The 11,917-nt window shown below is 61.6% G+C and overlaps 1 protein-coding gene across 2 annotated transcripts; it reads left to right on the top strand.

The window, feature by feature from the left end:
- The first annotated feature begins 427 nt into the window (after positions 1 to 427).
- Positions 428 to 11,392, top strand: LOC116451024 (glycine receptor subunit alpha-4). 2 transcript variants are annotated; one of them, XM_032124122.1, is made up of 10 exons: positions 428 to 534; positions 3,136 to 3,269; positions 3,599 to 3,666; positions 4,352 to 4,575; positions 4,706 to 4,788; positions 4,978 to 5,118; positions 5,202 to 5,416; positions 5,655 to 5,804; positions 6,630 to 6,734; positions 9,125 to 11,392. In XM_032124122.1, the coding sequence occupies exons 1-10, from the start codon at positions 449 to 451 to the stop codon at positions 9,410 to 9,412; spliced, it is 1,494 nt and encodes a 497-aa protein (XP_031980013.1). In that variant the 5' UTR covers positions 428 to 448; the 3' UTR covers positions 9,413 to 11,392. The 2 variants fall into 2 exon arrangements, with proteins under 2 accessions (XP_031980013.1, XP_031980014.1); XM_032124123.1 differs by lacking the exon at positions 6,630 to 6,734.
- Positions 11,393 to 11,917: the final 525 nt, after the last annotated feature.

Genomic DNA, 11,917 nt, shown 5'->3' with positions numbered 1-11,917 from the left:
ATCAGCGCTGCCACATTCCTAAGCCCCGGCGCATCCCTCGACCCCACCAGCCCCGACCCCGCTGCGCCCCGGGACCCTCCCAAGCCCCGCAGGAGCCCCTCCCTCCCCGCGCCCGGGGGACGAGGGCTCCGGGACAGCCCCGGCTGGGCGGCAGAGGGCCCCGAGGGGACGGGGAGGAGGCGGGCACGGGGCCGGGAGCCCCCCACCGCCGCGCCCGCCTCCTCCCCGCCGCGGCGGGCGAAGCTCCGCCCGGCTCCCGGGGCCCGCAGCCGGCCGGCGCCCACCCCGCGGCGGGCGCCCGGACTATGAGGAGCGGGACCGGGCGGGGGGCGGCGGCAGCGGCGGCGGCAGCGGCCCCGGTGCGGCGGGAGCGGGAGCGGGGACGCCGCCGCCGCCGGCCGGGTCATGCCCGTGCGCCCGGGGCGGCGGGGCTGCGGGCTGCGGCGGGATGGGCGCGCTCCGGGCCGATGCCCTCGCCTTCCTCCTCCTCCTCCTCCTCCTCGGCTGCCTCCTGCCCCGGCGCGGCCCGCTCAGGTGAGCGCACGGCGCGGGTGCTCGGTGCTGCGCGGGGCTGCGGGACCGCTGCTCGCCGAGCCGCTCCCCGGCACCCCGACCCCATCCCCCGGCAGCCGCGATTCCCCTCCGGCACCCGGGTATCACCCCCTCTCGGAGACAGATCTCTCCTGCGCGACCTGGGCATCCCCTTTCAGACCCGGACGAGTCCCGGAACCCTTACCCCGACCTCCGATCCGGACCTGTCTCCGGGGCCTGATGCCCCAGACAGAACGCTCCCGGCTCCTATCTGGACCTCCCCGCAAATCTGGCCTCGCTCCCCATTCCCCAGGACCCTGGCCCAGCACCCCGGGGGACCCACCAGACCTTCCCCCTCCGCACCGCACACAGCCAGACCCTGCCGGTCCCCAGCAGTCCCTGAGGGTTTCCCTGGCCCGGGGCCAGCGGGAGAGTCTCGCCACCATGGGAGAAAGGGCGAGCTGAGCCAGGTGATAGCCCAGGCAGCTCCTTCTCCGGTGCTGCAAAGCCCCTGAGATGTCCAGATCCTTTCCTGGCTCATAGTGTTTGGGGGAGGAGAGCTCAGGACAGTCCCTGATCCAGACCCTGGGACACTCGGGACAGTGGGTGGGTGCCTCAGGTCCCATGGGTGCAGAAACAACTCTTGGCCCACTTGGGTGGAAAATCTAAAGCCCCCAGGTCCCTTTTTCCATCTCTGCCCACCTTGGGTGCTGTCTGGGACAAGGTGGGATGCAGGGGAGAGCGGGCCAGGAAGGGAGGGGTTGGGGGGCTGCAGGACTTCTGGGCTGAGCCTGCTCCCAGTCCCCCTCCCACCACTCGGCCAGTATGGCTGGAGCAGCATGGGGGGATCTACAGCATTTATGGCAGGGAGGGGTAAAATAGAATTTTACTTCCCGTGCAGAACCTGCTTGTTTCAGGGCAGCGTTTTTAGGCAGACATCAGCATTTTCCAGCCCTACCATCCACTCGCTCCATAGAGGTGCTGAGCTCCAGGGCCCTGCAGTGCCCAGCCCAGGGTCGGGGCAGAGGCTCCAGGGCAGGCAGTGCCTGAAGTGGGGAGCTGCAGGCAGGGGCTGTGCCCCAAGACTGTGTTCCAGCACGGCCCTGCCAGGGATGCCATGGGAAGTGGCTGCACTCTGGGCATTTTGGCATCCCCCACGCAGGTCTGAGCATCAGCGGGGCTGCAGATGTGCTGTGGCTCAGCCAGTTATCTGAGCCTCTTCAAGGAGCTACCTGCCAAGGGAGCCCGGGAGCCTCCCTCCCACGTGCTCCAGGGGAGAACCCTCAGTGTCCAGCTGAGGAGGACATGGTGCACAGCTATGTGGCAGGCAGAAGCCTCGCTTAACTCCTTGTCAGCCTGGCCTCTTTGAGCCCTCCTCCCAAAGGCACCACACCTTGCTCGTGCAGCTCCTGGTGGGGAATTTCTCCCAGCCTTTTACTCTTGGTCAGGATGAGTCTCAGGTACTCTCTGCTGCCATTCTCCAATTAAAGGAAATTGAGAACATTTTGGGATGGCTATTGTGGCCATTTCTAGCTGGCAAGGATGCACATAAGCCCCTCTAGGATGAATTTCCCCCTCTTGAAAAGAGGTACGAACAAGGTGTATTGGTAGGAACAATGAGGTAGGAAGAAGGACCACAGGGTTCCCAGCATCATCCTCTTCTTGCAGTGATAGGGTTGTAGTTCCAAGCAGGAGTAAGATCCACCTGGACATAGACCTGGTGGAGTTATAAGGCAGCATGCAGCAGCACCAGCAGCATGCTCAAAGCTCTTTTTGTGTCCAGAGATCCCTGGCTAATTCCTCTCCATCACAGCCACATGTCTGGCAATGTGGTGAGTGAACATCTCTCCCATTGTTCCTTGAAATTATCATTATAGACTGATGGGAGGAGAGAAACCGGCTAGCTAAGATGCATTCACAAAAATAACCCCTCCAGCGTCAGCTTAAATAAATCTCCATCATCATTCAGAGAGCTGTGTGGGAGAGCTCAGCACCATGGCTGGTGTGGAGGTGGGCTTTGCTGCTCCTCTCCTGCCACATCTCCTTGGCCCCTGGCAAGGTGTCAGAACCCAGCTGTGCTCTGGACACCTCCTCACTCAGGCAGGGCTGTTGTGTCCCCCAGCCCCCCCAAGCCATGAGTCCATGACAGGCAGTGTGTGATTGTTTGCTCAGCAGCTCAAGCTGGAGCTGTAGGTGGAACCTGAGAGGAAGCCTCCCTGCTTTCCCCCTCCAGCACTGGCACAGAGCCTGGCATGGAGCACAAGGCATGGCCTGCTGTGCCCTGTCACCACCACAGCCCTGGAGCCAGGAGGCACTGGCCCCCAACCCCATGCCAAGGGATGTGGTGGGCAGGGGCTTTGCTGAAGCAGGGACAGGCAAAATGTGGGCATGTGACACTCGGGCTGTGGCAGATGAGGGGAAAAGCCACCAGGATCCCAGCAGAAGGAAGGGATCCCCCCAACATGCTGGCAGGGCACTGGAGTGGACGCAGCGCAGGCACAGCCGCCTGCCTTGGCAGCTGTCTGTCCCCACGGGGTGCCAAAATGTGCCTGCAGACCTCTGGTGCCAGCAGGCAGCAGCTAACCCATCTCCCCTGCCCCGCAGGCTGGTCTCAGGGCGGGAGGAGATTAAAGCTGCTTCCCGAAGCTCACCCCAGCCCATGTCACCCTCTGATTTCCTGGACAAGCTTATGGGACGAACCTCAGGGTACGATGCCCGCATCCGACCCAACTTCAAAGGTAAGAGGGAAGACGTGAGGGTTCCAAACCCGGCAGATCCACGCTTATGGCTGCCCAAACCCAGGGGCTTTGGGGCAGGACCCTGACCCACATCCCTACATCCCAACATCCTCCCCAGAGTCCTGGCTGCTTCTGCCAGCACTGTGTGCTCGCTTTGCCTGACGGCGTGGGTGGCTGCAGGGGGTGCTGGGGTTCACCCCCACACCCCAGGGGTGGCAGGGGACGCCTGTGTGTGTTCAGCGTGCCGGAGTCGGTGTCCCCGCGTGTGCCAGCGGAGCGCGCGTGTCTCAGCAGCCGGCAGCAAGAGGAGGCTTCCCGCTGTTTTCCAGGTCCACCCGTCAACGTGACGTGCAACATCTTCATCAACAGCTTCGGCTCCGTCACCGAGACCACCATGGTGAGGGTTTTGCCGGCGCGATGGGCTCTCCTCTCCCAGAGCCTCGGGGCTGGCAGTGGCTGTGCCACGGAGCGTGTGGGTCCCAGTGCCCATGGCTGTGCTCACAGGGGCTCCTGTGACCCCTTCTCTGGATCCATCCCTGGCACCACGGTGGGGACATGCAAAGCCATACCATATGGCTGTGACTTTTCTGAGGTCAGCTAATACAAGCTTGGCTGTGTAGGTCACATTCCCTGTGCCTGAGCTGGAAGAAAGACCCCCAAAGAGTCACAGTGGGGCAGCTGGATGTAGCCCCCTGCCATCCTGAACCTCCTTGGGTGCATGAGGAACACCTTTGAGGAAGTCCCAGGGCTAAAAATGTCCTATTTGTGCAAAGCCTTAATACTATCGACAGGCCCACAGAGCCATGTGCAGACTGCTGCAGGCAGCAGTTACTGGTCTTCTGCTCCTCCTCCTTCTCTCAGCTGCTGTGGCCTTGGCTTTTTAATTTCCCCTGGCTGCCAACAGCATGGAAAGGCTCCTGAGCTGCCCCAGCTCCGTGCTTTTTTAGTGACAGGCACACAGCAACAGCAGGGCTTCAAGAGAGGGAGCCCCTTCCAACGCCTCCTCCATCCCTTCCTCCTCCTCCTCCTCCTTCCTGGGTGCCACAGGGTGCTTGCAGCTGACGCCGTGTCCCCTGTCCCAGGACTACCGGGTGAACGTGTTCCTGCGGCAGCAGTGGAACGACCCCCGCCTGGCTTACCGGGAGTACCCCGACGACTCCCTCGACCTCGACCCCTCCATGCTCGACTCCATCTGGAAGCCAGACTTGTTCTTTGCCAATGAGAAAGGGGCCAATTTCCATGAGGTCACCACCGACAACAAGCTCCTGCGCATCTTCAAGAATGGCAATGTGCTCTACAGCATTAGGTAGAACCTCTTCCTCTGGTGCAGTGCCTGAGTGGGGAGGCAAAGTTTTGCTCTTGTCTTCCGTGGGGCAAATTTTCCCCACTGACTGCCCCAGCCCCAACAACTCTCTCCTTTCCTCTGCCTCCTCCAGGCTGACACTGATCCTGTCCTGCCCCATGGACCTCAAGAACTTCCCCATGGACATCCAGACATGCACCATGCAGCTGGAGAGTTGTGAGTACCTCAAGGGGTTCAAGCTGTGCTTCATTTCCCTCTTCCCATCCCATCCCCTCCCATTCCATGCCATCCCAAAAGCTGGCAGCTCACTTTTTCTGAGGGACATAAGCAGGAAAAAGCAGTTGTTCAGGGTGGGGTTGAACAGGGTACGTGTCCCCATCCCATGGCTCCCTACATCCCCTCCAGTTGGCTACACTATGAACGACCTCATCTTCGAGTGGCTGGAGGAGCAGGAGGCCGTGCAGGTGGCAGAGGGCTTGACACTCCCACAGTTCATCCTCAGGGATGAGAAGGACCTGGGCTATTGCACCAAGTACTACAACACAGGTGAGCACCCCAGGGACCTGCTGCCACCCCCTCACCATGGCCCAGGGGTCCCTCTCGCCCATCAGGGCCGTCTTTCCCTACAGGCAAGTTCACCTGCATCGAGGTGAAGTTCCACCTGGAGAGGCAGATGGGTTACTACCTGATCCAGATGTACATCCCCAGCCTACTCATTGTCATCCTCTCCTGGGTCTCCTTTTGGATCAACATGGATGCGGCACCAGCCCGGGTGGGCTTGGGCATCACCACAGTGCTCACCATGACCACGCAGAGCGCCGGCTCCCGGGCCTCCCTGCCCAAGGTCAGTGCTGGCTCCATGCTGGGCTCCCCCGCTGCAGTGCCCCACGGGCAGCCTTTCCCTGGGAATGGCTTGGCTTTGGAGCCTCATCAGCTGGGGCACCTCATGTGCTGAGGGGAAACATTGGCCGCTCTGTCCTGTGTGCCCAGGCTGAGAGGGCTCCTGTGCTTCTTGGCAGTGAGGGGGGGGGACGAGCAAGGTGGGGGGCAGTGGGTCCCTGAGCCCCCCCTCACCCCGGCAGGTGTCCTACGTGAAGGCCATTGACATCTGGATGGCCGTGTGCCTGCTCTTCGTCTTTGCCGCCTTGCTGGAGTACGCAGCCGTCAACTTTGTCTCCCGCCAGCACAAGGAGTTCATGCGTCTGCGCCGCCGCCAGCGACGGCAGAGGATGGTGAGTACCCCCCTCTGTCACGACATCTGCCCATCTCAGCCCCTGAGGGGACACCCCAGGGCTGCAGGGCCAGATTCTGAGCAGCCCCCAGGGCAGGGCTGCGTTCCATTGCCCCAGATGGCTCCACCGGCACCCTGGGGACCCACGGGCACTGCAGCACAGTGCACAGCACCCATGGGTGCTCCAGACCCTGCTTAGGGTGCTGTCCTTCTCCTGCTGGGACATCCGCAGCCTCTGCTTCCTCTAAAAATGCAGAAAAATAAACAGTGAGGATGGGGGGAAACCAGCCTTTCCCCTTACCTACAGCCCCAAACCTGGGCTCCTTGCTGTGCCGTAGCGGTGATGGGGACTCACTGCTGTGTGGGGGACCTGGTGGCACCCAGGGACAGGTTTGGGCTGCAGATGGGAGCACAGCAGGATCTGGAGAGGCAGGATCCCTCACTCATGGAAATACTCCTCCCCTCTGTCAGCCCATCAACACAGGCATCAGGCCTTCAAGAAGCTTGGGGTAGGCATGTGGCTGCCCCACTCTCATTTTCTTGCTATAAACACACCATGAGGCACCAGATCACAGAAGACACGAGTACACAAGTACACACACATATACACTACACAGGTTCCATGCAACCAAATCCCTTTGGCACACACTGAAGACAGATCCCAGTGCCAGGCCACACTGGGGGGGACTTTTTCCCCCAACTCAGGGCCCCCATCTCCCCACCATCCCCATCCTGGCACCCAGAGCCGCTGCCCCGGGGCCGGAGTAGAGCCCTCGGTCACCCGCTGTCCTGTTTCTGTTTGGTGCACACTGCTGGATGCCAAAAGGGCCTGAGCAGCGGCACGGCCAGCCTGGAGTCCCTGCGGCAGCTGAGCAGCCGGCACAGCAGCGAGCACACCTACGCGACGCTCTCGCAGCTCTCCAGCTCCCGGGTAAAGCACGACCCTCCGGCAGCCCCCCGTGCTTCCCCAGCCAGCCTCACCCTCCCCTCCCCAAAATGAGTCCCCCAGGAGCTGGCCCTGGGGGGCCAGCAAGGGCCTGTGGAAGAAGCAGGCCAGTGATTTGCACAGAAGATGTGCCCATAGGATGGAGCTGCCAATTCCTGGGCTCAAAAGTTTTGAGAGAGGGATGGGAACGGAGCAGATTTCCCTGTAGACACCCCCACTCCATGCCTTGGGTTCCCTCTCATAAAGCAGCACCAGCACGGTCCCCTCTGCTGAGGGCGAGTGATGCTGAGGCTCACTGATGGCTGCTCCTGGGCTGCTGCCCAGCTCCCCAGGCTGTGCCCACGCCTCTGACAGGGCGAGGGCTCTGCCTCCCTGCAGGCAGGGTCGAGGCACTCCCAGCTGCCTGCAGTCACTCCAGCACGGGCAGCTGCTCAGGGCACTTTGAGGCATAGGGAGAAGTGTGGGGCAGGCCAAGCTCTCAGTATGTTGGGAAGATGCAGGGGGTCGACCACAGCTCCAGGGAGGAGATCAGGCCTGGTCACCCTCACCTCCTCTACACCATCATCAGCCCTTGGATGCCAGGAGAGGCATCTTTGCTCCCTGCCTTTCACAGATCCTCGACATCAGCACCCACCCAGCCATGGCAGGGAGGGGGAGGCTCTGTCTAACCCAAGGACCATCTGCTGGCTTAGAACAGACCAAAGTGCAGCTGCCTTGAGGTGAAGGCATCAGAGCCACCCCAGGGTGCTGCTGGCACAGCACTGGATGCAGCCAGGAGCACCCTGGGGTGCTGCTCAGCCAGAGACTGGAGCGGAGCCCTGCTACACGCAGCTCCTGTGCCTGACAAAGCAAAGCCCAGGTTTCACAGCCTGAAGGCAAATCCCTCCCACAGACTGCCTAAATCTAGGCTCAGGAACAGGCTGGGCTGCTGGCTTCCCGGGCTGGGGGAGTAGCTGCTCGTCCCCAGGGCACACAGAGCACCCCAGCTCCCCCCATCCAGGGTGGCTGCAGGCACTCAGCCTGAGGCAGGGAAATAAAACTCTACTCAAATGAGAACTCACCTCAGCAATTTGAGCCACTGCTGCTCTTCCCACTGCAAAATCTTGCTTAGCCTGTGGATTGCTGAGTTAAATAAAGATGCCTGGGTACAAACTCTCTGCATGAGAGCCCCCGTGCCAGCTGAGCACCTGCAGGGACTGACCTCAGCGAGCAGCCTCTGTGTCCTGGAGGGCAGTGCCAGCCAGAGATGGTGTTTGGGATCCCAAACAGCACCCAGACACAAAGTGAGGTACTGGCCTGCAGCAGGCCCTGGAAGAAGGCACCCACCACAGCCAGATACAGCACCAGCAAAGGCAGAGGGCAGATGAGCCACAGAGACCAAATGAGTCTGGGGGCTCAGCAAAAAGCTAGATGTGCAGCCTGTGCTTGCACATGCCCATCCCTCATCAAATCTTTGCACACATAACCCTCTCCAAGGCTAAAAGAGCAGGACAAAGCAAGTGGCTAACAGTGCACAGCTGCTGGTAGGGAGGAGTGCAGGCAGTGCTGGCCGGCCCCTGAGGCACCCAATCAGTGCCCTGAACAATGGCCATGGGCTGTGATCAGAGACTCTCACGGCAGTTTTGTAGCCTTGATCATGAACATGCAACTCCATGGGTGCATTGCCCTCTCTGCAGCCCTCTGCCAGCATGGGGAGAGAGAGGGTGAGCAAGAGCAGAGAGACCAGCAAGGAGTCCAGCTCTCTCAGCTTCCCTCGTCTGCTGCACCAGGCATCCTCTGCCAAGCAGGCATGGGGAGAAAGAAGGGCCTGGGTTCTTGGAGGGACTGGGGTGCCCTGCAAGCCCTGGTGGTAGCCAAGTTCCTGCACCCCCGCCCAGCTCTGCCCCAGCGAGCTGCCCGTCCCCTCCTATTCACCATGGCAGTCACGCTTCCACCCCGCAGCAAACACAGCTGTCACAGCAGTGCCTGCACGCCTCAGCTCCCTGCACCAATGCACCCTGCACCCCCATGTGCCCCCTTCCACCAGTTCACCTCCCATCCCTCTGGCTGCCAGAGTCAGGCTTCCCAAGCCCCCGAGCCGGAGCCGGGAGGAAGCTGGGGGGATGCGTGTCAGGCTGCCAGGGCCGGGTTGCCTTTGGATGCACCCTAAAACACATGCTGGATGAGAAGGCAGGGGCTCAGTGCTCACCCTGTACCCTGTGCACAGCACTGCCGGCCCCGTGCTCCCGCCTGCACGGCTGGGGCTCTCTGACAAAGCGCCCAGCCTCGCACCAGGCACTCGTCACCAGCACCACGGCGTGTGCAGGACGCGCAGCCTCAGCCCTGCAGCACCAGCACCCGCGGGTGCCCTGGCTGACGGCTTTTCCCTTCGCCAGGAGGAAGAGCTCAGCCGCGAGAGCCGCTTCTACCTGCGAGGCTACGGGCTGGGCCACTGCCTGCAGCCAAAGGAAGGGGCTGGGGAGGGCCCCGGCGTGTACAGCCCCCCGCCAGGCAGCGCGGTGCTGCGGGAAGGGGACAGCCTCTGCAGGCGCTACATCGACCGCGCCAAGCGCATCGACACCATCTCCCGAGCCGTCTTCCCCTTCACCTTCCTGGTCTTCAATATCTTCTACTGGGTCGTTTACAAAGTGCTGCGCTCGGAGGACATCCACTTGGTGCCCTGAGGCTGGGAAAGTACGACTGCGTCTTGGTGTGACCCCCACAGTGTGCCCAGGTGCCACAAGCTCAGCCAGAACTGCATTTCCCTCTGTCCCTCTGAGCGGTGGCACAGCTGGGCTGGGGCTCAGAGCCTGGACATGTGGCAGCCCCCATGCCCCACTGGATCCAAGGGCACAAAGTGGGGGGATCAGCAATCCCCATGGTCAGCTGGAGAGAGGGACCCCTCCTGCTTCCTGCATGGTGTCACCCCCAGGTACCCCGGGATGCTGTGCTGTCAGGGCACAGGGAAACAACCACTCCCCAGGAATGCTGTGTGGCTGGGGGAAGCCCTGGGTATCCAGGAGAGCCCCAGGTACTTTGGCACAGCCAGTGGCCAGAAAACATCATCTTCCAGAAAAACACCCTCCACCTCTCCACACCTACCATGTTAGGCTGCTGCTTCTCCAGCCTGCACCACTGAGCTGTGGGCCCCGAGCAGCCAGGGAAGAGGCTGCAATCCTCTCCTCTGGCCTGGAGCTTGGCTGCAGGAAAGAGCAGGCAGCACCGCTGCCTGCACCTGGACTGTACAGGGTTCTGGCTATGGCCCCATAGCCCCCTGCCCAGCAATGGACAGGGCCCCTCCGGCCCCAGCCAGCTCCAACGCACAGCAAAGCAGCAGATCAGGGATGCTGCCCTCCCTGCAGAGCTCAGAACTGCCCGTGGTGCCCAGGGCTGCAGGCAGGGCTGTGGCAGGGACACTGGGCAGGAGGCTCTGTTTGCTCCAAGGAACGGCAGCCCTGAGGCAGGCAGCAGGCAAGCTCGGTCCTACTGAAGGGGCACAGATGGCCATTGCAGTTGCAGACGGGAGTCACTTGGCACTGGGGAGATGGCACTGCTTTATCCGCAGGGTAAGGCCCACAGCCCATCTTCCAAGGGAGATGTTTCGGGATGAAAGCAGTGGGGAAAGCTTGGCCAATCCTTTCGGAGAAGCAGAGTGAGTGGTGGCATCCCCAGACTGCTGTGTTCCTGCAGTACTATGGTGCCAGAAGAGAGATGGAGGTGAAAACTACCCCATTCCCCAGCCCAGCACCTGGGTGCAGCATCCCCTGGGCAGGTTTATCCCTAATAATCCTCCACTGGAGAGGAGAGCAACTGGAACCTCAACAAGACAAGCTCAGCAAGGCTTCCAGCCCTCCAGACCTGGATACCCTCCATGCTTTGCAGGAAATAAAAGCAGCAGGTGATGTTTAAGTCCTACAGAGAGGAGTGTGGTGATGCTCTCCTTTCCCTCTGCCCACAGTCAGCCTGGAGGAAGTTGCAGCCCAGCAGGCCCCATGGCCATGGGCACAGGAGAGGGCCCAGAGTCTTCCAGGCAGAGGGCATGGAAATAGGATTGACCCCTTCCCTTGAAGGCTGTGGTGCCCCCATGACACAGCGAGTGCTCCAGTGACCCACCTGCCACGGCAGAACGGACGCTGCAGGGCAGGGGGACATGGGCAGGAGGCCAGCACTGCCTTCTGATACTAGACCCAGGCAGAAACCCCTGCTGTGATCCCTGGCCTGGCTCCTCAGGCACCCCTCATCACCCTGTTCCTTGTAGGACTGACTGGCAGCATCGTCCAGCCCCTCTCAGCCCCCCGAGCCCCACAGAGTGCTCAGCCACGTGCACCCATTTCACAGATGGGGCAAGCAGAGAACTGGCCCTAGGCCACCCCCCGAGGGGACAGGCTGAGCCAGCTCCATCCCACTGCCAGCACTGTGCATGCCTCCCCCGCTGTGGGGTTCCCCATGGGGCCCCACCGTGTGTCCAGGCCAGACTTGCTTTTGGGGAGGCCCCATTTGGGAGCACCCTCAGCTCCCCCAGCACCCGAGGCAGGGCCAGAGCAGGAGGTACCAATGTTGGAGCAGCACCCACAGGCACTGGGTGGCCATGCCAACCTCCAGCAGTGGTGGGTTTTTAAACAGCATCGATCTTCCTACGCAAATAAAGCTTTCTGGGATTTTCAGTGGTGTGTGCTGCGGATTTGTCTCTGCCAAGAACACTGCAGCCAGCTCCCACTCACAGTGTGGGGAGGGGACAAGGGCACAACCGCCCTGCAGGAACAGGAGCCCTGACCCACCATTATACCCAGATTCTCATTACCTCTCCATGAGCGGTTTTTCTGACATAATTGATGACTGTCACATTTAACTCCCACGTGGGAGATGCCAGGAGGGCTGGGCAGGAGCCCCCTGCAAGCCCTCAGCCCCCTGCAAACCTCATCACTTTCTCTCCCCACTCAGCTCTGTGGGGTGCTCCCCACAGTCACCCCAGCCCCTTTCCACCCATCCAGGCTTGGCCAGGGGACAGGACCCAAGATGAGGAGGAGGTGGGGCCGGGGGGGTTCCAGCTCTGCAGTGGAGCTCAGACACCCGAGCATGTGCAGCACCCCAAGTGCAAACCTCCCTGCGTGGCCCCTCGGCCCCTTCACTCTGGCTCGCTGGGCAGGAGCCAACCTTACAGAGCTGCCAGCTGTCCTGGGGGGCTTATG

Source organism: Corvus moneduloides, chromosome 14 (genome assembly GCF_009650955.1).
Source record: "Corvus moneduloides isolate bCorMon1 chromosome 14, bCorMon1.pri, whole genome shotgun sequence".
NCBI classification, from domain to species: domain Eukaryota; kingdom Metazoa; phylum Chordata; class Aves; order Passeriformes; family Corvidae; genus Corvus; species Corvus moneduloides.
The sequence above is the reverse complement of the archived record's forward strand: the minus strand, read 5'-3'. Positions and strand labels throughout refer to the sequence as shown.

Excerpts from the sequence above, each read along its gene's own strand:
- LOC116451024 (XM_032124122.1), top strand. The coding sequence starts at position 449 with ATGGGCGCGCTCCGGGCCGATGCCCTCGCCTTCCTCCTCCTCCTCCTC. Across the intron at positions 4,789-4,977 it reads CACCATGCAGCTGGAGAGTT|TTGGCTACACTATGAACGAC; the intron begins GTGAGTACCTCA and ends CATCCCCTCCAG. Across the intron at positions 5,805-6,629 it reads GCCAGCGACGGCAGAGGATG|GGCCTGAGCAGCGGCACGGC; the intron begins GTGAGTACCCCC and ends GGATGCCAAAAG.